The sequence below is a fragment of the Phocoena phocoena genome, chromosome 3, assembly GCF_963924675.1.
Source record: "Phocoena phocoena chromosome 3, mPhoPho1.1, whole genome shotgun sequence".
NCBI classification, from domain to species: domain Eukaryota; kingdom Metazoa; phylum Chordata; class Mammalia; order Artiodactyla; family Phocoenidae; genus Phocoena; species Phocoena phocoena.
The window spans coordinates 60,842,430-60,868,246 of NC_089221.1; the positions used below are offsets into that span (position 1 = coordinate 60,842,430).

A 25,817-nucleotide genomic window follows, 5' to 3' on the forward strand; every position below is an offset into this window, starting at 1 on the left:
GTTTGATTTCATTTCGTAGAAGCCTGGATATCACCACCGTTAGCTTCCAAAACGAAATTACTAAGGCAAGTTTTTGGGCTATAGTGTTGTCCTCAGAGGGCTTCAATCAGGGGAGGAGTAACTGGAATAGCTGAAGCAGGTAAGTCATCTAATGGGTTTAAACAAAACTGCTTTCATAGGATCTTGGGATTGAAACTTTCACCATTTGGATAGTACATTTGTTTTAAAACACTACTAAATACCAAACACACTATGAGAGGATAGCTAGTGACTCATTTTGGTGCCAGACAAGTTCAAACAGGAAATGAAAACTGGGAACCAATATTAAGTGGTTCCAATATGAATGACGCTGCAATGATGAGATTTCATTTCCAAGGGATATTAACATGTTAGGTAGCCATCTCTGGTTGGGTCAATTTTCTACTCCAGGGAACCTGCACGTATTTGCTCTAAAACCAAGAACAAAAAAGGTTTTGGTATGGGTAACATGGAACAAAAGAAGTAAAGAGATTGATATCTTTTTCAAGAAACCCTAAACAGCACACAAATATTACAGGAACTTTTGTAGAGAAAACAGAACATCACCAACAGACCATAACACAAAATTGGAAATTAATCACAAAAAAGCCAGTCAAAACTTCCAATAACTTATGGATGGAAGAAGATAGGATGAAGTTGACAAAATATTTAGGCCTGAATTGCGTATTTGAACATATCAAAACTTGCAAAATGTAGCCAAAGCGGTCATTTCAGGGAGAAGAAGTGAAAGCTAAGCTAAGCAATAAGTTCAAAAGGTTAAGACAATTAAGAGTAAATCCAAAGAAAGTAGAAAGGAAAATTTTTAAAGCCTGTGTGAAAATTAAGGACACTAAAATTAAGCAATAAAAGCAATAAAACAAAAAGATGGGCATTTAAAAATGGTCATTTCCGGAGCTTCCCTGGCGGCGCAGTGGTTGAGAGTCCGCCTGCCGATGCAGGGGACACGGGTTCGTGCCCCGGTCCGGGAGGATCCCACATGCAGCGGAGCGGCTGGGCCCGTGAGCTGTGGCCACTGAGCCTGCATGTCTGGAGCCTGTGCTCCGCAACGGGAGAGGCCATAGCAGTGACAGGCCCACGTACCGCAAAAAAAAAAGAAAAAAAAGGTCATTTCCAACCTTTGGCCAGATTCATCAAGGGGGAAAAAAAGTAGAAATAAGTTATATTAGGAATAAAAGTGAGGCCAAAACTACAGATAAAATAGATACCTTTAGAAGAATAAAATGTGGTTATATAACACAAGGAAATATCAATACTATAGTTTAAAAAATTTAGATATACAGGTATCAAACAGGTAAATCTAAAAAAATGCAAACTGCAAAAGTATTCTTAGAGTATGTTACTCTTCGTGTAAATATTTAAAACACACAAAACAATACTAAGAAAAAAAAATTGAGGGTAAGTACAAATGTACTAAACTTAAAATACAAAAACGTGGATAAGAAAGTTACTCTTCCAGGCAGGTAAAAAGAATGGAATCAGAAAAGGGAAATGAAAAAGCTTAAACAATTATATATATATAAAATTAAATGCCATGGGTGTTCTATTAGGCTCTGTAGTTTTCTATGCTTGAAATATTGTGTCATTTAAAGAAAAGCAATACAAACTATATGGAATCCAGTTCTTTTTCCCTCTCAGAGCAGTGGTTTTCAAAATGTGTCCCCAGCAGCCTCAGCATCACCTGGGATCTGGTTAAAAATGCAAATTTTCAGTCCATTTCCCAGACCCACTGAATCAGGAACTCCGGAAATGGAGCTTAGCACTGGGATTTAACAAGTCTTCCCGGTGATTCTGATCCATGCTAAAGTTTGAGAACACTGTCTTAGAATATTGTTACTCAAAACTTTGGTCTGGAAACCCTCGGACATTACCATCACCTGAGGGTGCTTGTAAAAGTGTAGAATCTGATGTTATAGGTCTTGGATGGAACCCAGGAATCTGCACTTGTGCATGTTAAAAGTCAAAACCACTGTTTTTATTGTTTCTTTTATAACACCTTTATTAGAGTATAATTGCTTTACAATGGTGTGTTAGTTTCTGCTGTATAACAAAGTGAATCAGCTATACATATACATATATCTGCTTACCTCCTCCCTCTTGCCTCTCCTTTCCACCCTCCCTATCCCACCCCTCTAGGTGGTCACAAAGCACTGAGCTGATCTCCCTGTGATATGCGGCTGCTTCCCACTAGCTATCTATTTTATATTTGGTCATATATATAAGTCCATGCCACTCTCTCACTTCGTCCCAGCTTACCCTTCCCCCTCCCCGCGTCCTCAAGTCCATTCTCTACATCTGCGTCTTTATTCCTGTCCTGCCCCTAGGTTCTTCAGAAACTTTTTTTTCTGATTCCATATATTTGTGTTAGCATACGGTATTTATTTTTCTCTTTCTGACTTACTTCACTCTGTATGACAGTCTCTAGGTCCTTCCACCTCACTACAAATAACTCAATTTCATTTCTTTTTATGGCTGAGTAATATTCCTTGTATATATGTGCCACATCTTCTTTATCCATTCATCTGTCGATGGACACTTAGGTTGCTTCCATGTCCTGGCTATTGTAAATAGAGCTGCAATGAACATTGTGGTACATGACTCTTTTTTTTGTTTTGTTTTGTTTTGTTTTTTGCGGTACGCGGGCCTCTCACTATTGTGGCCTCTCCCGTTGCGGAGCACAGGCTCCGGACGCGCAGGCTCAGCGGCCATGGCTCACGGGCCCAGCCAATCCGCGGCATGTGGGATCTTCCCGGACCGGGGCACGAACCCGTGTTCCCTGCATCGGCAGGCGGACTCTCAACCACTGCACCACCAGGGAAGCCCTACATGACTCTTTTTGAATTATGGTTTTCTCAGGGTATATGCCCAGTAGTGGGATTGCTGGGTCATATGGTAGTTCTATTTTTAGTTTTTTAAGGAACCTCCATACTGTTTTTCACGGTGGCTGTATCATTTTACATTCCCACCAACAGGGCAAGAGGGTTCCCTTTTCTCCACACCCTCTCCAGCATTTGTTTGTAGATTTTCGGATGATGGCCATTCTGACTGGTGTGAGGTGATACCTCATTGTAGTTTTTATTTGCATTTCTCTAATGATTAGTGATATTGAGCATCCTTTCATGTAAAACCACTGTTTTTGAAGGTAAGTTCACTTTCTGGTGGCTGCTCAACTAGCAATCCACAATATTTAGAGAACAGTAAAGTGAGGAAGAAATACCTCATTCTGTTCCACTCTCCTTTGTTCCGTGTATTGAAGCCCCACTATAATGGACACTTTAATGTGCACAAAGAATTCATTTAAGCATTTCATTCTTTCAGCAGCCCTCTTTTTGTCACTAGAGGTACATGCTGTTCTAATAATGAAGCAAAAAAAAAAAATTCCTTTTAAACTTTAGAAAATGGTTAAAACATTTTCCAGCAATGAAACAGATAAAATTTAAAAGTATAGTCAGAGTACTCCATTCTTAAGGCTATACATACATATATACTTGTATGGGATTACAATTTCTTGAATGATGGACAGAAACTTTTCACAGTGGTCATCAAGCAGATGTGGTTCTTAGAAGGGAAGGCTGAAGACACTTTTACTTTTCATTTTATATCCTTGAACTGTTACAATATTTTGCCACATATATTGATTACTTTTATATTTTTACCCTGTATTTGATTGATTCTGAGATGGCCTTTCTTCGTGTTTAAACAGTCCTGCAATTGAGATGCATCTTACAAGCAATGATATGTCACAGTTTAATTGGCACCATTGTTTTCCTTGCTTGTGGTACATAAATCAAAATGACGTTTTGAAATCAATGGCGTCTTAGGGTTGATAAAAAATAAATAGTATGTTGATAGAGAATGGAGAAATATCTAATTTTAATGATTCACATCTACTCTTGGATATGTTTTCCTCCGAGAATTGAATAAGCAATTTTTTAAAAAATAGCGTTAATGAATTGGGTTATTCGGTAATTTACTGAGCAACTTCTGTGTACAACAAGACGCTGTGTTCTGAGGATGATGAGGGGGAATACAGGGAAGAACAGGATGGTCTCTGCTGTATTTTCTCCACTGGTTTAAGTGTCAGGGCTCTCCTTGGGGAATGATACTGCGCGAAATTCCCGTTTTAAAAAGCTTAGAAACCTGACCAGTGACTCTCAATAGCAGTTTATCAGACCCAGGGTGCAGAACACACCCCGACATCTGGGAGGAGAAGGGGCTGCGGGTAAACTTTCCCAGAAACGGCCCGTTGAGGGGACCCATTTCCCTTTGCGGTCTGAAAGACGCGCTCACTAGATATGCTCTCTAAACAAAATAATCTGCGGGCTCCTCCCTGCGGAGCCTCAGCCGCGCTGTCCCCCAGGGGCCCCTCAGCCAGAGGCTCGAGTGCCCTCCCCCTCTTGACTTGAATTTGGCCGAACTCCATTAAATTCGGGTCGTAGCGTGCAGAAAGTGTGAGTTACCTGGGCACTTCGCCCTCCGGGCATCCCGCTCGCAGGAGGCGCCCAAGCACTGCCCGACGCTTGGGGAAAGCCCAGCCCGCCCGCCTTCCGGAAAAGGCCGCGCAGGTGGATGCGCAGCGCGGCTGAGAGCTCTGGATAGAGGGAGAAAGTTGCAGCCGTGCCCGAGTGCGAACGCGGAGAACCTGTTCTTGGTACTGGATGATTGTATCCACTCGCAGTCATTGTGTCGAAGAAATAAGTGCCCGACGTATGAAATATCTAAGTAGGGAAACAAGGGGAAGCGAGTAAGAAACGTCAAGAATTCTGTTCAAAGCTAAGAGCTCCTTCTCATCAGCAGGCAACCCTATCTCTACAGTATCAACTTTTAAATCCACTATCCCCAAATTACAAAAACACAAGTCACTTTCAAACTTGTAGCTGAACGCCGAATTTTCAAATGCGGCGCATTGCTCGGCCTGAGGTCCGGCCCGAGGGCAGGGAGGGGCGCATCCCTGACCGGAGGTTCTCTGCCAATGTCTTTGCTCCCCGAGAGCAAAGGTTCCCACCAGACTGAGTTACTGGTAGCTTCGCGGGTCCAAGGCGAAGGCCAAGGAAACAATGTCTCAGTTGCGGGGCAGTGTCTAGCAGCCGGGGCGCTGGGCGGCCGGCGCACCGGGAGAGAGGGCCGGCTAGGTCGCCGAGCCCCGTGGGTGGCCCAGAGACTGCAGAGGGACCGGCGGGCGGCGGCCGCGTCGAGGCGCACACTCGACGCCAGGGGGCGCCCTTTCAGGCCCGGCGGCCGCGCACCCCGCCCCCGCCCGCGCCCAGCGCCCCTTGTCCTGCCCAGCGCCGCTAGACACGCCGAGCAGCCTCCTCCTGCCCAGCGGCTAGCGCTGTGTCTGCCCGCCCCTGCCGCCCTCCGGACTCTGCGCGAGGAGGGCGTGGAGGGACAGAGCGTGCGGCCCGAGCCTCCCGGCGGCGGGGCCCGTCTCCCGGAGCAGCGCCGCACCGACCGCGCCGAACGCCCTGAACCTCCGGACAATGGGGCCGCGGTGGCTGCTGCTCGTCGCCGCGGGGCTCAGTCTATGCGGCCCCTTGCTGTCGGCCCGCGCCCGAGGCCCCAAACCAGGTGAGAGTTGACCCCGGCATTCCCTCCCTGTCCCCACCCCCGGCCTCGTATCCCGGGCTTCCTCGGGAATGGGGCGGGCGGGAGGAGGAGGGACGCTGCTGCTCCGGGACTCAGTGGGTGCCCCTGACTGCGCCTTAGGGCTGAGATCGGAGTCTCCCCAACTCATATCCTGGTGGGGTGCCCGTCCCACCCCCGCTGCGGGCTCAGCTGATGCCCCTTTGCACTGGGTTTTGGAGGATGCAGCCGGCCCCACGGCAGGGTTTTGGATATGGAGGAGGAGCGGGGTCGGATTTTCTTGGGGAAGCTTGCGGGACCTCGTTGCATTTGTTGTCACTGTGTGGCCTGTTTCTCCCAGGACCACCCCAAAAAGAAAGGTTTTCACGTTGCTCCACCAATAAACGTTCCGGCTTTTTCGGAAGAAAAAGCGGTCCTGGTCGAGAACCGCTCGAACGCGGTCGAGAACCGCTCCCGCTGAAGTTTTGTCTTGTTGGAATTGTTTTTCATGCACAGTTTGCAGGCCAGGAAAGTGTTGTAGAGAAAAGCTTAGTGCCTTGGCCCGCTTAGTAGAAAACCACAGGCCTTGTGTGCAGGAGGCGGACATGGTGCGGGATGTTGGGTGCTAACAGGATAGCCACGAGGCGGTGGCGGCGCTTGGGAGGCTTTGTTTGTTTGTTCTCTAGAACCCAGTCTTCCAAGCTTCCAATTGAGTTGAGGAAAGAGATCCCTTCCTCAGAATCCGGCTCCCTCAGACACTATGGGATGAAACCATTTCAGTTTCTGATCTGCTGGGAGCAGGAGGTTTCTCACCTAGAATACATTCATTACTAATAGTGTGTATTTTTAAGTATCTGACTGCTTGAGCAAATAAATGTATTTTCCAACCTCTCGCTCTTAAAGCAGGGCGGAGAAGTTGCTTTTAGTCTGTAAAAACCCTAGTTAAAAAGGGAGGGGGGGGCTTCCCTGGTGGCGCAGTGGTTGAGAGTCCGCCTGCCAATGCAGGGGACACGGGTTCGTGCCCTGGTCCGCGAAGGTCCCACATGCCGTGGAGCGGCTGGGCCCGTGAGCCATGGCCGCTGAGCCTGTGCGTCCGGAGCCTGTGCTCCACAGCGGGAGAGGCCACAACAATGAGAGGCCCGCGTACCGCAAAAAAAAAAGGGGGGGGGGGAGGGGGAAAATGTTTTTATTTCTTTGTAGCAATAGTACTTTGTAAGCTTTCAGCCCCCTTTTTTTCACTTAGAAACAAATTCTAGCTGTTTTTCTTATTATCTGTGAAAGACTGTGTACTCTGTATTGTTTCCACACCAGAAGGAGTGTAGGCGTATGGAGATTAAGAGGTGACAAGAGACAGCATTTTCCCTGCTCTCCATGTTTGCTCAGGGTGAGTTTTGAGGTGATGCTTTTAGGAACACTAAGAGGCCCACATAGGAACCCAAAGATTTTTGGCCTGTGTTAGCTAGAGAAGTCAAGACTGCTGTTTCTGCCACACTTCTTACCTTTTCGTCAACCCGAGTGGGGTATGCTAGGATGCACAGAGCTGGCATAGTCAGAAAGAGAACTGAATAACATTGGCTGATTTATCTACACTGGATTCTGGGACCACTTTGGGAGGGAGAGAAGAAAAGAGGATGAGAGAAGAAAAGGAACTCATGTTAAGTGTCATATTCTGAGAAAAAAAAAAAGTGCCATATTCTGGGTCAAACCCTGGGCCCAGAGGCATTTTCAGTTCACATTATCTCATTTCACCCTCTCAAATGTTTATCCCCTTTTGCTGATTCTGAAATTAAGTCTCAGAGATGATGCACCCAAATTCCAAATGGAGGAGGGGGTCCTGGATGCAAGGAATAAGTGGGGCTTTGTCTTTGGAGTTTTAAATCACTTATAAAATCAACCAAAAATAGGTCTGCTTTTTATTATCACTGTGCACCCGCAATTCTAAACAATGTCTGTCTTAACCAGCTCTATGTGATGTGAGGAGCTGAGAGGCCCCAGCTATAGGAAATGCCTCCAGAACTGGCCCTGCCCACCAGTGTGAGCTTTCTTGAAGCACTCTCGGGCTTTTTGTTCCCCCACTCATTTTGGCATTTCCTGCATTGTCACTTTGTGAGTATGTCGTCTCCCAGGCTAAGGTTATAAGGTTATCCCTGTGGAGTCTAGAACAGATATGCACTCAGCAGATACTTGTTGAGAAATTCCTAAGTTCAGTAACCAGTTTACATTCCTTTGTCCAGGCAATTTAAGTGAGATGCTTTCATCAAAGAGGGTCAGTGTCCTAGAGGTGATGTTCATAAATTCTATAAAGATCTGGAGAGTGAAAGGTACCAGAACAGCTGATGGTGACTGTGGCAGAGGGGTTTGGATGGGAGATTCTGTGTACTGCCTTCCTATCCACAGGGTCAAGCCCAGTTCCTTAGCATAGAGGGAGGTGCCCCTTCCCTTGCAGGATGGGTCCCTAGCCTTGTCCAGCCTCCCTTATTACAGAGCCTCCCCTATTACATAGCCTGTTACATTACCTGTACTTCACCCGGCCCCCACCCTCTAGTTCAACCTCCAAGGTAGAACTTTCTCTGGCTTCTGTCCCCTGGCCACTCCCTCTGGCCAAAATGCCCTTCCCACACCCCACGTGTTCACATTTAATTAAAAACAGCCACCTGATATCAAGAACCTACTACAGCCAACACCCTGCTTAGGTACATGACATACACTACCTTACTTATTCCTCCAGCCACCCTTTGAGTAGATGTCATCCCCATTCTACAGGTAAGGAAACTGAGGTTAAGTCACAAGTGCAATTAAGTGGAACTGGGATTTGATCACAGGCCTTTCTTTCCTAAGTGCAAGTGTTCTCTACCACCCAATGTAGAGGGGAAGCCATCCAGACACCCCACCCCCACACCCCAGCCGACTGCAGAGAAGTAATCCTGCTGTGCTTCCCAGAACCCCTGGAAGGCAAAGTCTGTGCCCCCTTGGCTTGGCAGCCCATGCACAGAGGTGTTTTGTAAACATGGATGCATGGATTGTGGTATCCTGCCATTTACTTTCTGAAGCAGATGATAAGGCAGTCTGTGAATAGATCCCTATCATGAATGTGCCAATTAATTGGCTGTTACTGAGAGGCTGTGGTCTTCAGCCCAACAAAAGGCACAAAACTGGACAGTGATGCTGCTTTAAGCCAACCAAAAACCTCTGAAAGTCAAATTTCTTATGAATCAGCAAGTACTTTTCTACACAGGGAATATAGCCAATATTTTATAATAATTGTAAATGGAAAGTAACCTTTAAAAATGGTATGAAAAAGTAAAAAGATTAAATTGTGACAAAAAGAATTAAAGAAAAATAATTACATAAAACAATATAAAATTGTACTATTGAGCATATGACCTAGAGATGTAATATATATTTGACAATAACCGTGCAAAGGAGGGGCATAGAATGAAGCTATGTTGGAGTTAGGAATTGACACTAGATGGTAATTTGAATCCACAGAAAGAAATGAAGAGAATCAAAATGGGAAATAAGATTAATATCAAAATAAACTCTATAAATATCAAAATCAATTAATTAATTAATTAAAACTGAGGTGAAATCTACAAAGCATAAAATTAACCTTTTTTTTTTTTTTTTTTTTAATGCGGTACGCGGGCCTCTCACCGCTGTGGCCTCTCTTGTTGCGGAGCACAGGCTCCGGACGGACGCGCAGGCTCAGCGGCCATGGCTCACGGGCCCAGCCGCTCTGCGGCATGTGGGATCTTCCCGGACCGGGGCACGAACCTGTGTCCCTGCATTGGCAGGCGGACTCTCAACCACTGCGCCACCAGGGAAACCCAGATTAACCATTTTTAAGCATACAATTTAGTGGTATTTAATACATTTACAATGTTGTACACCTACCACCTCTATCTAGCTCCAGAACATTTTCATCACCTCAAAAGGAAACCCGGTCCCCATCAAGTACTCAGCCCTCACCCTCCCTACCCCCAACCCCTGGCAGCTACCAATTTGCTTATTGTTTCTCTGGGTTTACCTCTTCTCCATATTTCATATGAATGGAATCATACAATGTTTGGCCTTTTGTATCTGGGGAACTATATCCCGTTTACTATGGGATACTCACAAAAACCCCAGAAGCATCATTAGGAACCACGGCCTTGGTTTATTTTTGACTGTGATGCTAGTATCAAGGGCTCACAGTTTCAACATTGAGCATTTTCTGTTTGTTTCCCTTTTTTGTGGTTTCTTTCATTCTGCCTTTCACCCTCTCATACTTATGCCTAAAACTGTCAGAGTATATAACTCTCTAGATTGAGCTTCCCCCAGACACTCTCTCCCACATTGACCTTGGGATAAGGCTTGGAAAAACCCACGAAGTTACACCTCCTTTTCCTCCATCCCAAGGCATCCAATGATGTTTTGCTGCTTAAAAGGCCATTAGCGGCCTTTACACGTTTATTTGCTTTCAAAAGAACCTGCTGTTGGAAATAACAGGAATAATCTGAAATTTGCACTTCAAAACACATTTATTGAACTTTAGGAAAGGACATAATCTAATCTCATCTATTTATATTTCAAGTCTATGGTGGATTAGAAGTCAGGTATTATGGTATATTAAAGGAGTGTTTTCCAGTATTTTCTTTTTTGCTAACCAGCCGTAAGAACTGTAAGAAATACGCTTTACATGATGACACAGTTGCTGCCTATGTGGGCAATCCTAGTGTATAGAAACAGAAGTTTTACTAACCAGTACTCATCTTTACCACATGCTATGCATTCCAATATTTTCTACACTGTTCTATCTTTTTTTTTTTTTTTTTTTGGCGGTACGCGGGCCTCTCACTGTTGTGGCCTCTCCCGTTGCGGAGCACAGGCTCCGGACGCACAGGCTCAGCGGCCATGGCTCACGGGCCCAGCCGCTCCGCGGCATGTGGGATCCTCTCGGACCGGGACACGAACCCGCGTCCCCTGCATCGGCAGGCGGACTCTCAACCACTGCGCCACCAGGGAAGCCCTACACTGTTCTATCTTTTAAAAGTCTTGTTAAAGTCCTGTAAATTGATTTCATAAGCACTGTCAATCCTCTGCCATCATTTAAAACCTAGTGCAGCAGGTGCGGTGCACTGTTCTGCAGTTACCACAACTGAAGTACTTTTTGGCTTTACAAGAAGTGTTCTGCTTTCCAGGAAGTGCTGTTTATGATGGTTTCTATCATATCTAGAACATAATTTGTTTGAGTTCAGGTTTACAAACTTCAATAGAACTTGGGCGGGGTTGGAGAGTGGAGACAGCTTGGTTCCGGGGCAATTGGTGATTATAAACATCCTTTACTGTGAATTAGTTTTCTTTTCAGCTCGTCTTGGAGAGTAGAGAGCAGTGTTCCCAGGACACTGGGCTCAGGGCCTGTAACTTTGGGTGGAGAAAAGGCCTGGAGGAAGGGGGAGAGCCAGGGAATCAGAGTCCTTCCCAGAGAGGCCTGCTAGTGTTCTGACCCCACAAGTCAGGCCCTGGCCTTCAGGAGGGGACCCACACACTTCTTAGTGCCTGCAATGGCCTTGGGTGCACTGACATTTACATTTTCTGGTTGCCTTTACTTCCTGTAACCTCCACTTTCCCAGCTTTCCCCCCGGTTTGCTTTCCTATGCTCCCTGTGGAGTCCCTGCTGCAGAAGGTGGGATGGGAGGAGAGGCAACCTCATATACTGGCGATCTCTTCTTCACTCTGCAGCCAGTGTGTACCTTACTCTACCTTTAATTCTGGCTTTTCCATAAGAGGTTTTTGTTCACTTACTTGCTCTTACTCTGCTGCATCTGGGACAATATTTTAAAAATTTGTTTCTCTGTTTAGTCCTTGAACATCTCTTTACTACAACTGTCCCGTGAGGACTGGGTTGTTGGCATGTGGCTGGTGTGTCACCATGGTCAGCAGGCTTCCTGATTCCCAAGCAACAGCTGTGCGCATCATCAACTGAACTTATACATTCACATGGCCATGTCCTGCCTGCTATAGTTCAGAAGGGTGGGTAGATTCACTTGTTTGGTGAAATGCTTAGAGAAAAAAAAAGTAGTACTCTCTTAGGAGTAGGTCCTGAATTCACAACTTTTTTAAAGAGACAGGGTAAGGTGGTGTGGTTCAAAGGGTATGAGCTTTAGAACCAGGCAGATCTGGATTCAGATCCCAGCTCCTTCACTTCCTAGCTGTGTGACGTTGTATTAGTTACTTAGCCTCTCTGTGCCCCCATGTTGTCCATAAAACGGTGGTTATAATGCTTATCTCGTAAAAATGTTACAGAGGTACCTTAAGCAAAGTACCTGGTACATAGTAAGTAGGTGGTCGACAAATGTTAAGTGTTCTTCATACACCAACTCCTCCATATTCCAGAAAAACCTTGGAGGGTTTGGTATCAAATGAATTCTCTCAGTGTAAAACTATGTTCACACAAACATTCAACAACTTCCCCCCCCTCAAAACTAAGACAAGCAAAAGCAAAAACTGTTGTCCTTAGTTTTTTTTGTTTGCTTGCTTGTTTTTTATCCCTCCAATTGTTCTACGTTCAATCTTTTTTATTCTTTTTTTAATTTTTGAATTTTATTTATTTTTTTATACACCAGGTTCTTATTAGTCATCAATTTTATACACGTCAGTGTATACATGTCAATCCCAATCTCCCAATTCATCACACCACAATCCCCTCCCCCCACTGCTTTACCCGCTTCATGTCCATACGTTTGTTCTCTACATCTGTGTTTCTATTTCGGCCCTGCAAACTGGTTCACCTGTACCATTTTTCTAGGTTCCACATATATGCGTTAATATACGATATTTGTTTTTCTCTTTCTGACTTACTTCACTCTGTATGACAGTCTCTAGATCCATCCACGTCTCAACAAATGACCCAATTTCATTCCTTTTTATGGCTGAGTAATATTCCATTGTATATATGAACCACATCTTCTTTATCCATTCATCTGTCAGTAGACATTTAGGTTGCTTCCATGACCTGACTATCATAAATAGTGCTGCAATGAACATTGGGGCACATGTGTCTTTTTGAATTGTGGTTTTCTCTGGGTATATGCCCAGTAGTGGGATTGCAGAATCATATGGTAATTCTATTTTTAGTTTTTTAAGGAACCTCCATACTGTTCTCCATAGTGGCTGTATCAATTTACATTCCCACCAACAGTGCAGTAGGGTTCCCTTTTCTCCATACCCTCTCCAGCATTTGTTGTTTGTAGATTTTCTGATGAAGCCCATTCTAACTGGTGTGAGGTGATGGCTCATTGTAGTTTTGATTTGCATTTCTCTAATAATTAGTGATGTTGAGCAGCTTTCAATGTGCTTCTTGGCCATCTGTATGTCTTCTTTGGAGAAATGTCTATTTAGGTCTTCTGCCCATTTTTGGATTGGGTGGTTTGTTTTTTTAATATTGAGCTGCATGAGCTATTTATGTATTTTGGAGATTAATCCTTTGTCTGTTGATTCGTTTGCAAATATTTTCTCCCATTCTGAGGGTAATCTTTTCATCTCATTTATGATTTTATTTGCTGTGCAAAAGCTTTTAAGTTTCATTAGGTCCCATTTATTTTTGTTTTTATTTCCATTACTCTAGGAGGTGGATCAAAAAAGATCTTGCTGTGATTTATGTCAAAGAGTGTTCTTATGTTTTCCTCTAGGAGGTTTATAGTGTCATGTCTTACATTTAGGTCTCTGATCCTTTTTTTTTTGCGGTACGCGGGCCTTTCACTGTCGCGGCCTCTCCCGCTGAGAGCACAGGCTCCGGACATGCAGGCCCAGCAGCCACGGTCCACGGGCCCAGCCGCTCCGCGTCACGCAGGATCCTCCCGGACCAGGGAACGAACCCACGCCCCCTGCACCGGCAGGCGGACTCCCAACCACTGCGCCACCAGGGAAGCCCTCTCTAATCCATTTTGAGTTTGTTTTTGTGTATGCTGTTAGGGAGTGTTCTAATTTCATTCTTTTACATGTAGCTGTCCAGTTTTCCCAGCACCACTTATTGAAGAGACTGACTTTTCTCCATTGTATATCCTTGCCTCCTTTGTCATTGATTAGTTGACCATAGGTGTGTGGGTATATCTCTGGGCTTTCTATCTTGCTCTATTCATCTATGTTTCTGTTTTTGTGCCAGTACCTTATTGTCTTGATTACTGTAGTTTTGTAGTAGAGTCTGAAGTCAGGGAGCCTGATTCCTCCAGCTCTGTTTTTTTCCCTCAAGGCTGCTTTGCCTATTCAGGGTCTTTTGTGTCTCCATACAAATTTTAAGATTTTTTGTTCTGCTTCCGTAAAAAATGCCATTGATAATTTGATGGGCATTGCATTGAATCTGTAGATTCCTTTGGGTAGTATAGTCATTTTCACATTATTGATTCTTCCAATCCAAGAACATGGTATATCTCTGCATCTGTTGGTATCATCCTTAATTTCTTTCATCAGTGTCTTATAGTTTTCTGCATACAGGTCTTTTGTCTCCTTAGGTAGGTTTATTCCTAGGTATTTTATTCTTTTGGTTGCAGTGATAAATGGGAGTGTTTCCTTAATTTCGCTTTCAGATTTTTCATCATTAGTGTATAGGAATGCAAGAGATTTCTGTGCATTAATTCTGTATCCTGCAACTTTACCAAATTCATTGATTAGCTCTAGTAGTTTTCTGGTGGCATCTTTAGGATTCTCTATGTATAGTGTCATGTCATCAGCAAACAGTGACAGTTTTACTTCTTCTTTTCCAATCTGTATTCCTTTCATTTCTTTTTCTTCTCTGATTGCCATGGGTAGGACTTCCAAAACTATGTTGAATAATAGTGGTGAGAGTGGACAACCTTGTCTTTTTCCTGATCTTAGAGGAAATGCTTTCAGTTTTTCACCATTGAGACTGATGTTTGCTGTGGGTTTGTCATATATGGCCTTTATTATGTTGAGGTAGTTTCCCTCTATGTCCACTTTTTGGAGAGTTTTTATCATAAATGGGTGTTGAATTTTGTCAAAAGCTTTCTCTGCATCTATTGAGATGATCATATGATTTTTTTTCTTCAATTTGTTAATATGGTTTGTCACATTGATTGATTTGCATATATTGAAGAATCCTTGCATCCCTGGGAAAAATCCCACTTGATCATGGTATATGATCCTTTTAATGTGCTGTTGGATTCTGTTTGCTAGTATTTTGTTGAGGACTTTTGCATCTATATTCATCAATGATACTGGTCCATAATTTTCTTTTTTTGTAGTACCTTTGTCTGGTTTTGGTATCAGGGTGATTGTGGCCTCAGAATGAGTTTGGGAGTGTGCCTTCCTCTGCAATTTTCTGGAAGAGTTTGAGAAGGATGGGTGTTAGCTCTTCTCTAAATATTTGATAGAATTCACCTGTGAAGCCATCTGGTCCTGGACTTTTGTTTGTTGGAAGATTTTTAATCACAGTTTCAATTTCATTACTTGTGATTAGTCTGTTCATATTTTCTATTTCTTCCTGGTTCAGTCTTGGAAGGATATACCTTTCTAAGAATTTGTCCATTTCTTCCAGGTTGTCCATTTTATTGGCATAGAGTTGCTTATAGTAGTCTCTTAGGATGCTTTGTATTTCTTCAGTGTCTGTTGTAACTTCTCCTTTTTCATTTCTAATTTTATTGATTTGAGTCCTCTCCCTCTTTATCTTGATGAGTCTGGCTAATGGTTGATCAATTTTGTTTATCTTCTCAAAGAACCAGCTTTTAGTTTTATTGATCTTTGCTATTGTCTTCTTTGTTTCTATTTCATTTATTTCTGCTCTGATCTTTCCTTCTGCTAACTTTGGGTTTTGTTTTTTCTTCTTTCTCCAGTTCCTTCAGGTTTAAGGTTAGATTGTTTATTTGAGATTTTTCTTGTTTCTTGAGGTTGGCTTGTATAGTTATAAACTTCCCGCTTAGAACTGCTTTTGCTGCATCCCATAGGTTTTGGATTGTCATGCTTTCATTGTCATTTGTCTCTAGGTATTTTTTTATTTCTTCAGTGATCTCTTGGTTATTTAGTAACGTATTGCTTAGTCTCCATGTGTTTCTGTTTTTAACTTTTTTTTCCCTTGTAATTCATTTCTAATCTCATAGCGTTGTGGTCAGAAAAGATGCTTGATATGATTTCAATTTTCTTAAATTTACTGAGGCTTGATTTGTGACCCAAGATGTGATCTATCCTGTAGAATGTTCCATGCACACTTGAGAAGAAAGTGTAATCTGCTGTTTTTGGATGGAATGTCCTATAAATATCAATTAAATCTATCTGGTCTGTTGTGTCATTTCAAGCTTCTGTTTCCTTATTTATTTTCATTTTGGATGATCTGTCCATTGGTGTAAGTGAGGTGTTAAAGTCCCCCACTATTATTGTGTTACTGTCGATTTCCCCTTTTATAGCTGTTAGCAGTTGCCTTATGTATTGAGGTGCTCCTATGTTGGATGCGTAAATATTTATAATTGTTATATCTTCTTCTTGGATTGATCCCTTGATCATTATGTAGTGTCCTTCCTTGTCTCTTGTAACATTCTTTATTTTAAAGTTTATTTTATCAGATATGAGTATTGCTACTCCAGCTTTGTTTTGATTTCCATTTGCATGGAATATCTTTTTCCATCCCCTCACCTTCAGTCTGTATGTGTCCCTAGGTCTGTAGCGGGTCTCTCGTAGACAGCATATAGATGGGTCTTGTTTTCGTATTCATTCAGCAAGCCTGTGTCTTTTGGTTGGAGCATTTAATGCACTGACATTTAAGGTAATTATCGATATGTATGTTCCTATGACCATTTTCTTAATTGTTTTGGGTTTGTTTTGTAGGTCCTTTTCTTCTCTTGTATTTCCCAGTTAGAGAAGTTCCTTTAGCATTTGTTGAAGAACTGGTTTGGTGGTGCTGAATTCTCTTAGCTTTTGCTTGTCTGTAAAGCTTTTGGTTTGTCCATCGAATCTGAATGAGATCCTTGCCAGGTAGAGTAATCTTTGTTGTAGGTTCTTCACTTTCATCACTTTAAGTATATCATACCACTCTCTTCTGGCTTGTAGAGTTTCTGCTGAGAAATCAGCTGTTAACCTTATGGGAGTTCCCTTGTATGTTATTTGTCATTTTTCCCTTGCTGCTTTCAATAATTCTTCTTTGTCTTTAATTTTTGCCAATTTGATTACTATGTGTCTCGGCGTGTTTCTCCTAGGGTTTATCCTGTATGGGACTCGCTGCGCTTCTTGGACTTGGGTAGCTATTTCCTTTCCCGTGTTAGGGAAGATTTCGACTATAATCTCTTCAAATATTTTCTCGGGTCCTTTCTCTCTCTCTTCTCCTTCTGGGACCCCTATAATGCGAATGTTGTTGCATTTAATGTTGTCCCAGAGGTCTCTTAGGCTGTCTTCATTTCTTTTCATTCTTTTTTCTTTATTCTGTTCTGCAGCAGTGAATTCCACCATTCTGTCTTCCAGGTCATTTATCTGTTCTTGTGCCTCCATTATTCTGCTATTGATTCCTTCTAGTGTATTTTTCATTTCAGTTATTGTATTGTTCATCTCTGTTTGTTTGTTCTTTAATTCTTCTAGGTCTTTGTTAAACATTTCTTGCATCTTCTCAATCTTTGCCTCCATTCTTTTTCCGAGGTCCTGGCTCATCTTCACTATCATTATTCTGAATTCTTTTTCTGGAAGGTTGCCTATCTCCACTTCATTGAGTTGTTTTTCTGGGGTTTTATCTTGTTCCTTCATCTGGTACATAGTCCTCTGCCTTTTCATTTTGTCTATCTTTCTGTGAATGTGGTTTTTGTTCCACAGGCTGCAGGATTGTAGTTCTTCTTGCTTCTGCTGTCTCCCCTCTGGTGGATCTGTTGTCCTTAGTTTTTAGTGGCAAGTAAATGTGCATAAAATATTTGCTTTTCTTTTTCTTCTTTTTTTATTTTTACTTTTCATTATGGAAATTTTCAAACATACCAAAAGTTGACAGTGCAATTACCCCCTATATGTTGTTTTATCTGTATCCTCTCTTTCCTCAATTTTAAAGCAAATCCCAGACATTGTATCATTTCATCCATAAATACCTCAGTCTATATCCTTAGAAATAAGAACTCTTTTCTTCACATAACCACATTGCCATTATAACACCTAAAAAAATGGACAATTTCTTAATATCATGTACTATTCAGTCAGTGTTCACATTTTACTGATTGTCTCATAAATACTTTTTACAGTTGATTTATTTGAATCAGGATCAAACATGGTCCACTGTTGCATTAGGTAGATGTGTCTCTTAAATCTTTCAGTCTGTAGTGGTTTTCCCTCTCTTCCTGTTTCAAGGCTGTTTGTCAGAGAAACAGGGTCATTCGTCTTCTAGACTTTTCTATATACTGGATCTGGCCAGCTGCATCTTGTAGGGGTGTTCAACATGCCCTTCTGTCCTCTGTGTTTTCTGTAATGTGGTCCATCTGGAGGCTTAACCTGATCCAAGTTTGTTTTTCTGCTAGACTACCTGAGCAGTGGTGCTGTGTACACACCTGTTTCATCACCTCAAGATTGTCTCTCTTTTTGAGATTTTAAGGTTACTCATTGGACTCAGGTGTTGTCAGGTGATCCACGTGTTAGAAAGTTCCCTATCACCTCTCCTTTCACCTAACGTTTTTAGCAACAACTGATGACCATTGTACTAAATCTGATTTCACTAAGAACTTTAAGATGCGTTTCTAAATCTGTTACTGCTTCTGTGTTTATGAGCTGGAATTATTTTATAAAATAGAAATTTCCTTCATTGACTATTTGGTTTCCCTGAAATATTTTGTTTATAGAAAAGGTAAGATAAATGCTTGAATCTTGCCTTTATTTACCAATTTTCAGACTGGGTCCCCTCATTTCCTCCAACAGTGACAGAAAAGGTTTTATTTTCCTTTGAGCATCATTATGAACTCATAGATCTTAACAAATACGACATGTTTCCAGTGTTTCCATTCATTTCCATCATTATTCTCTTAATGATTTTTGGCCAATGGGGAGCTCTCTCTGGATCGACTTCAGAGTCTTTCTGACCTGACCTGAATATTCTTTGAGGACGTTCAAGACTCCTCTTGTGTCTTTCCTCCCCCCGGATCTGGAACCAGCCATTTCTTTAAGGAGCACTTCTTTTCATGGTGTGCGTTTGCATTTGAGACAGTGGAGTATTCCTGTAATGTTGCTGCTTTCTGCTTGGAGTTAGTATGTTTCCATCATTTTTCCATCATCCTCTTTATTTCTCTTTAACCTGTAGTGTTGAGTCACTCGTGGAGAAATGCAGGGTACATCTCTCCTGCTCTGTGTGTGAACGTAGGCGAGGTCCTGGGACTTCTGCTTTCTTAATTCCCAGAAAGCATGAGCCCTATAGGCCAGTGCTCTGAGTGGGAACCAAGGCTGGCATGTTGTGGGAGGATGAAATGGTATAAATAACTTCCAGGATCACATGGGACCTTGAGAGAGCATCTGGTCACCACTCTGCTTCCAAGGCCAGATCTCGTCAAAGTCAGAAAAAGCACTGTGCCTGACTGACTAATTTTTAAAAATCTTCAGAGTTAGAAGATTTTTAAGCTTTTAAGCTCGTTAGCAATACGCTATGGTCAACAACAAAATTACTCTAGAGCCATTTTAGAGAAACCTAAATTAAGTGAAACTTAGCAACAAGTATGAGAACCAATTTTAGGACCTGACTTCGTTTTTTTTTTTTTTTTTTTTAAACCATAACTTAAAAATAAAAACACAGATGGGTTACAAGAGCTTTTTGTACGCTGACAGGCACTTTCTCCTTGACCTATGAGTTGGGCTAGGACTAAAGGAAAAGCAACATACCCAAACTCAAATTTCAACCTAAGGGGCTTGAGCTAGTTGGATTTATCTAGTCACCTGGAATTGGTTTTGTTCTTTCTTTGATGTTGGTATATAGTTAAACAAACAAACAAAACTTGCTGACATTCTGTTATCCCATAAAAGCCAAAATATCAAACCTATGGTGGCAAGAAAAGGTGATACCTTAGGTAATGATATTTAATCAAGGGATTATGCATTCTTCCTGGGCTCCAGCCTATAAAATGTCATGTTCCAGTGCGTATAATGTTTCTGTCATAAACACCATACTGCCCAAGAAGGCCTAGCCAGGGAAGAAAATTTTGAAAACAAATACTCGTTCCCAAAGTACTAAATACAGAGTAAAGCCTAATGAGAGTTTAATTTTCAGACCAAGTGATGGCATCTAAGAGCTTAGTTGTGAGTGTTCAGTAGTTTTCAAGAGGTGTCACTCCTCTAGGTCATGTCCTGTTGCTCACGTGTGTCTGCACACATGCGTGCCTGCACTTTTCTTTTCTTTTTTTTTTTTTTTAATTATTTAATTAATTAATTTTATTTTTGGCTACATTGGGTCTTTGTTGCTGCGCCCGGCTTTCTCTAGTTGCAGCAAGTGGGGGCTACTCTTCGTTGCGGTGCGTGGGCTTCTCATTGCAGTGGCTTCTCTTGTTGTGGAGCACGGGCTCTAGGTGCACGGGCTTCAGTAGTTGTGGCATGCAGGCTCAGTAGTTGTGGCTCGCAGACTCTAGAGCACAGGCTCAGTAGTAGTGGCACACGGGCTTTGTTGCTCCGCGGCATGTGGGATCTTCCCGGACCAGGGGTTGAACCCGTGTCCCCTGCGTTGGCAGGCGGACTCTCAACCACTGCGCCACCAGGGAAGACCCTGCACTTTTCTTCCTTCCATGCGTGACGGGAGTCTTCATTTTGGCCAGGTACCCAAAGCTACAGCAGAGAGTCATGTTGTTTTAAGGTTCCTGTGGGTCAGCGTTTTTGAGGACACATATCTTTGTGGCCTTAAAATGCCAGAACTCATTCATTCTTTTCTTCCGCTTCCCACACATTCTTGACCTCGAGGGTAGCCTCACTTCCCACAGGGGCCGTTGTACCAGGGTCAGGCCCCCATGTGACTGGATCCAGATGCACAGAGTGAATTAGATGCCTCGAAAGGGGAAGGAAACGATACTTCGGGAAAAGGTTGATAAACCAAACAGTGCTAAATGTTTAGGAGGGGAAGAGGGACAGATTCCATTTTAATTTAAAGTGATTGAAAGGGAGCAAAAAGCAAACCACATTGAAGTGATAGGGGAAGAATAATAATTTCTTACGCTGATTAATTTTTGAAGTTTACAAAGTGAACATATATCCTATTTAACATGTGATGCTCCTGGCTGCCAGATTTGTAGGCCAGACAGGTATTGGGATCCCATTTTAATGATTCTGAGACTGAGTTCAGAGCCGTTAAGTGATTCCTGGTAGAGCCAGTATTAGAATGCAAATCCGTGATTAAAAGCCAACTTAAGGTCCATACCTACCACATGTGGGGCAGGGTACTGGAGACTCAGCGTTCAATAGGAACAGTTTCCTACCCTTGGGGAACAATCTAGCTGTATATGTGTACTCAGAGGCTCATCACTGCAGATTGGTTTTTTATTAACTTTTATTGGAGTATAGTTGCTTTACAATGTTGTGTTAGTTTCTGCTGTACAGCAAAGTGAATCAGCTATACGTATACATATATTCCCACTGTTTTGGATTTCCTTCCCATTTAGGTCACCACAGAGCATTGAGTAGAGTTCCCTGTGCTATACAGTAGGTTCTCATTAGTTATCTATTTTATACATAGTAGTGTATATATGTCAATCCCAATCTCCCAATTCATCCCATCCCCGCCTTCCCTCCTTGGTATTCATACATTTGTTCTTTACGTCTGTGAAAATGATACAGATCACTGCAGATTTTTTGTTCTTCCCCTGTGACAGATCTGCCAGATCACCCCTTTACCCTCAGGGGACCCACTCATGTTCTTGCTGAGGTCATCTGACCTCCAGCTTTCACTACCAGACCCTGTTCTACTGTGTATCGGTTGGTGCTACTCTAGGTTTGCTTTTCATTTTGGAAATAGATGCCAATTTATTGTATTTTATTTTCTAGCTCTAGAATTTCCATTGGTTGGTTTCGTTGCTATTTTCTATTTTTTCATTCATTTCAATGAAATCTTTTTCTTCCCTTCATTGAGCATAGTTGTAACATACCCTTTAAAATCCTTATCTGCGAATTCCAACATCCGGGTCATCTTGGGATTGGTTTCCATTGATTGTCCTTTTCTCTCGATACTGGGTCACACTTTCCTGATTCTCTTTATATCGAATGATTTTGAATTGTCTGCTGGACATTATCCTACTGTAAAAACTCAAGATTTTGTTTTATTTCTCCAAAAAATGTTGGTGTTTTTGCTTTAGCAGGCAGTTAATTTGGTTGAACTGAAACTGCAGACGTTTCCTCTTGAGCAAGAAGTTCAAATAACACTTCCGTTCTTTTAACGCATTATTGACCCGAGGATTTTTGCAGAAACTAACACCTGTGCCCAAAATACATCTCCAGTCAAAAATGTGTTAACTCTAGCAGTTAACTCTGCTTTACATCTTCCTTGAGTGTGCAGGTTCTAGAGTCAACCCAAGCCTGGGGCAGAATTTGCACTGGAATTTGGTGCTCTCTCTATCCCTCTCTGAATTTTTCTTTTCTGAGATTCTCTCCTCACTTTCCAGTGATTGTAGTTGCCCTGAACTCTGTCCTCTGGTTCTTCAGGCAATAGAGACTATGGGTTTTCTATCCGAGTTTCGACCATCTTTTGTGGCACTGACTTTGGCCTTCTCTCAAGCTAAAAGCCACTGAAAACAAGAAACCCATCAGTTGCCATCCTTTCTTTGAAGATCCATCCCTCCCCTCCCTGACATGACCCTGTGAACCTAAATAACTTCAGGTCATTGATTTGGGGGAGGAAAGGGATCCAGAGGTTTTTGTAATTTTTGTCTAGGGTCTGGTAGGACCCTACAGAAGCAGAACTATCTCTTTTATTGCATTATGCCTCTCTGTGTAAGTTTTTGTTTGCAGGAAGGTTCCACTACTGAAAAATAAAACTGAAAGCTTAAAAATCTACTGTACTTACCCAATTTCCAGCCAGTTTTCATTCCTCTGACATGACTTCTGAGTGACGTGTGTATCCAGCCTTTGTGGCCAATACCTCCAGGGATAGAAACCTCATCCTTTTCCCCCTGTGGTTTCTCTCCCCACTCCTCAGCTTGCCAAGGCCCAGCAAAGGCTGTCTGTCTGAGTCTCCTCAGTGACAGAATGTTAGCAAAGCTCCTGGGAAGGAAAAGCTGGTTGAGTTCCAGTTGCTAAGTGCTGCATTTCTTTGATGAACATTTCACATGGATGTTTTTGGTGGAGGAGGGTAATAAAAGAAGGACGTTTGCAACTGACTTCTGGTTGATACTCAAAAGAGCCTGGTTGGCCTGGCCTCTGCCTGCGTGCATGTGGCATTTTGGAACTGAGCTGAGGAAGGCCACTGGCTTAGGACATCTGCTCCACTGGCCCGCTAAGGAAGGAGACAGGAAGATGACGGTGTGGTAGGTACCTTGTGGTTACATTAGACGATAACCTGAGACTGTGGCTTGGACCCAAATATGATGAGAGATTTGCGACATTCTACTGTGTAAACAAACTGAAGCTAGTAAAGGACAGCTACTGTCACATGGATAATGGTCATGGAAATGGGTGCCCTTGGTCCTACTCAAGTTCACCTGTAGCTCCGTAACCTTTAAGATGTTCCCTCAACTTTCTATGTGGATTTTTCCACAAGGAAGAATGGATTTCAAGGGGTGGCCACAAGCTAAATGGAGAAAATGTATACATGTAGACATATGGACGAAAGAGAAGTCACATAGCCTGGGAGTGATTTGTTTATATAGACAGTGGCTCGTATAGAAAAGAAGTTACGGCTCTTTTCTTTCACATCACGTCCTCAGCCTTTCCTGATGTCTGCAGATCTCTGAAAGTGTATCGTTCACCTCATATCTCTGAGGAGCAGAGTTTGAAAAGGGTTTGCTGTGCCAGAACAAAATGTGGTACACTACTTCGAGTTAGCTAATTCCCTGATAAAGTCTGTGATCCCCTTGAGTATCACCTGCTCCTTACTACCCACTCTCCCAGGAAGAAAACAAAAAGCAAAAGTAAAGCGTACTCTCTCCTTGTCTCTTTTGCCTTTGTAATTCGTTTTAAAATTTTTACTTTTCAGAGTCAGAAGCAACAAATGATACTCTGGGTCCCCGGACATTTTTTCTCAGGAATCCCAATGATATATTTGAACCAATCCCACTGAAGGAGGATGAGGACCAAAATGAAAGTGAATTCATAGAAGACAGATTAAGCTCCGACAATAGAAGCAGTCCTCCTCAAAAATTACCCCCCGAGTTCATCTCAAAAGATGCCTCAGGATATCTGACCGGCACCTGGTTGACGCTCTTTATCCCCTCCGTCTACACCGGCGTGTTCCTCTTAAGCCTTCCTCTGAACATCATGGCCATCATCGTGTTCACCTTGAAGATGAAGATCAAGAAGCCCGCCATGGTGTACATGCTGCACCTGGCCATGGCAGACGTGCTCTTTGTGTCTGTGCTCCCATTTAAGATCAGCTACTACTTTTCCGGAAGTGACTGGAGATTCGGGTCTGCCATGTGCCGCTTCATCACCGCTGCGTTCTACTGTAACATGTATGCCTCTATCATGCTCATGACGGTCATCAGCATTGACCGGTTCCTGGCTGTGGTATACCCCATGCAGTCGCTCTCCTGGCGTACTCTGGGGAGGGCTTCCTTTACCTGTCTGGCCATCTGGGCCATGGCCATCGCGGGGGTGGTACCTCTGCTCCTCAAGGAGCAGACCACCCAGGTCCCGGGGCTCAACATAACCACCTGTCACGATGTGCTCAACCAAACACTGCTCGAAGGCTACTACTCATATTACTTCTCGGCCTTCTCTGCCATCTTCTTTTTTGTGCCATTGATCATTTCCACAGTCTGTTACGTGTCTATCATCCTATCTCTTAGCTCTTCCGCGGTTGCCAACCAGAGCAAGAAGTCCCGGGCTTTGTTCTTGTCAGCTGCTGTTTTCTGCATCTTCGTCCTTTGCTTTGGACCCACAAACATCCTGCTGATTCTACATTACGCATTCCTTTCCCAGAATTCCATGACAGAGGCTGCCTACTTTGCCTACCTCCTGTGTGTCTGTGTCAGCAGCATAAGCTGTTGCGTTGACCCCTTGATTTACTACTATGCTTCCTCTGAGTGCCAGAGGTACCTCTACAGTATCTTATGCTGCAAAGAAAGTTCAGATCCCAGCAGTTATAACAGCAGCGGTCAGTTGATGGCAAGTAAGATGGACACCTGCTCTAGTAACCTGAATAGCAGCGTGTACAAAAAGCTGTTAACTTAGGAAAAGGGACCGACAGTGAGTTAAAAAGAAAATGTTAAAAAAGCAAATAACCTGAGGATTCTACTTAGTCCCTGACAAAAAGTATTTACTTTACCATCTAAAACAACAAATGTATGATTTACATGCCTCCTTATGAGAGCCATTAAGCATATATATTTGTTAGTTACAGGAAAAAAAAATAACAGGAATAGAAAACAATGTTATTACAAGAGAGTGTTACAACAAGAACTGAAATGTCACTTTTTTCATAAATTTACGTGATTTATTTTAGATATATGTGTGTGTATATGTGTATTTATACACATATACTTGTATCATTTGCAGTGCAGTATAGAATAGGCACTTTGAAACCCTCTCTTTTTTTCACCAGAGATTATGGAAGTAAACTCTGATTCTCTGATTTCATATGCAAAGTTTAGGTTGGAGTTTAGCCCTGAACATCTGAAGAAGTCCATCAATAGTGAGGGATTCTACAGTCTGGACTTATACAACTTTTGCCAATAAGTGTTTTGAAATTGTCCAACAGCAATGTTTAAGTTATTGAGGGATGAGACTTAGTACTGTCTGTGTGTAGAGAAAGTTCTGCTGTTTTTCATGTTAAACGTATCAAAGTTTGAATTCTAAAAATCATTAAAACAGATATGGGTAGCATTTTTGCTGTTTTACACGCCGTGTGTGTAAACTAAGAATGAGCAGAGGTCCCACCAGTGACCTGAGGCTGGCTTTCAAAGCACCCTGCCCCCAGATGAAGGACTCCAAGACAGGGCCAGTTCAGAGAGATCAGGACCACCGTGTTTGCTGTCTCCTGCTGGGATTCCCTCAAGGATTGGCCATGCGCTTATCATGTTTATTAGAAGTTGGCGAAGTAGGATGTGCTATCCCAAGAGATAATGGATACAAAAGACTGCCCATTTTAAGAATGG

At 42.8% G+C, this 25,817-nt stretch overlaps 1 protein-coding gene across 3 annotated transcripts; it reads left to right on the forward strand.

The window, feature by feature from the left end:
- Positions 1-5,516: 5,516 nt before the first annotated feature.
- Positions 5,517-24,904, forward strand: F2R (coagulation factor II thrombin receptor). Of its 3 annotated transcripts, none has more exons than XM_065874973.1 (2): positions 5,517-5,610; positions 23,705-24,904. In XM_065874973.1, exons 1-2 carry the CDS (start codon positions 5,517-5,519, stop codon positions 24,892-24,894), a joined length of 1,284 nt encoding a protein of 427 aa, XP_065731045.1. In that variant the 3' UTR covers positions 24,895-24,904. The 3 variants fall into 3 exon arrangements, with proteins under 3 accessions (XP_065731045.1, XP_065731044.1, XP_065731046.1); XM_065874972.1 differs by having other exon boundaries at positions 5,517-5,604; positions 23,699-24,904; XM_065874974.1 differs by having other exon boundaries at positions 5,517-5,595; positions 23,963-24,904.
- Positions 24,905-25,817: the final 913 nt, after the last annotated feature.

What these genes read in the sequence shown, in the direction of transcription:
- F2R (XM_065874973.1), top strand. Translation starts at nt 5,517, where the DNA reads ATGGGGCCGCGGTGGCTGCTGCTCGTCGCCGCGGGGCTCAGTCTATGC. An exon ending in AGGCCCCAAACCAGGTGAGA is followed by an intron (nt 5,611 to 23,704) that starts GTTGACCCCGGC and finishes TTTCAGAGTCAG; the next exon opens with AAGCAACAAATGATACTCTG.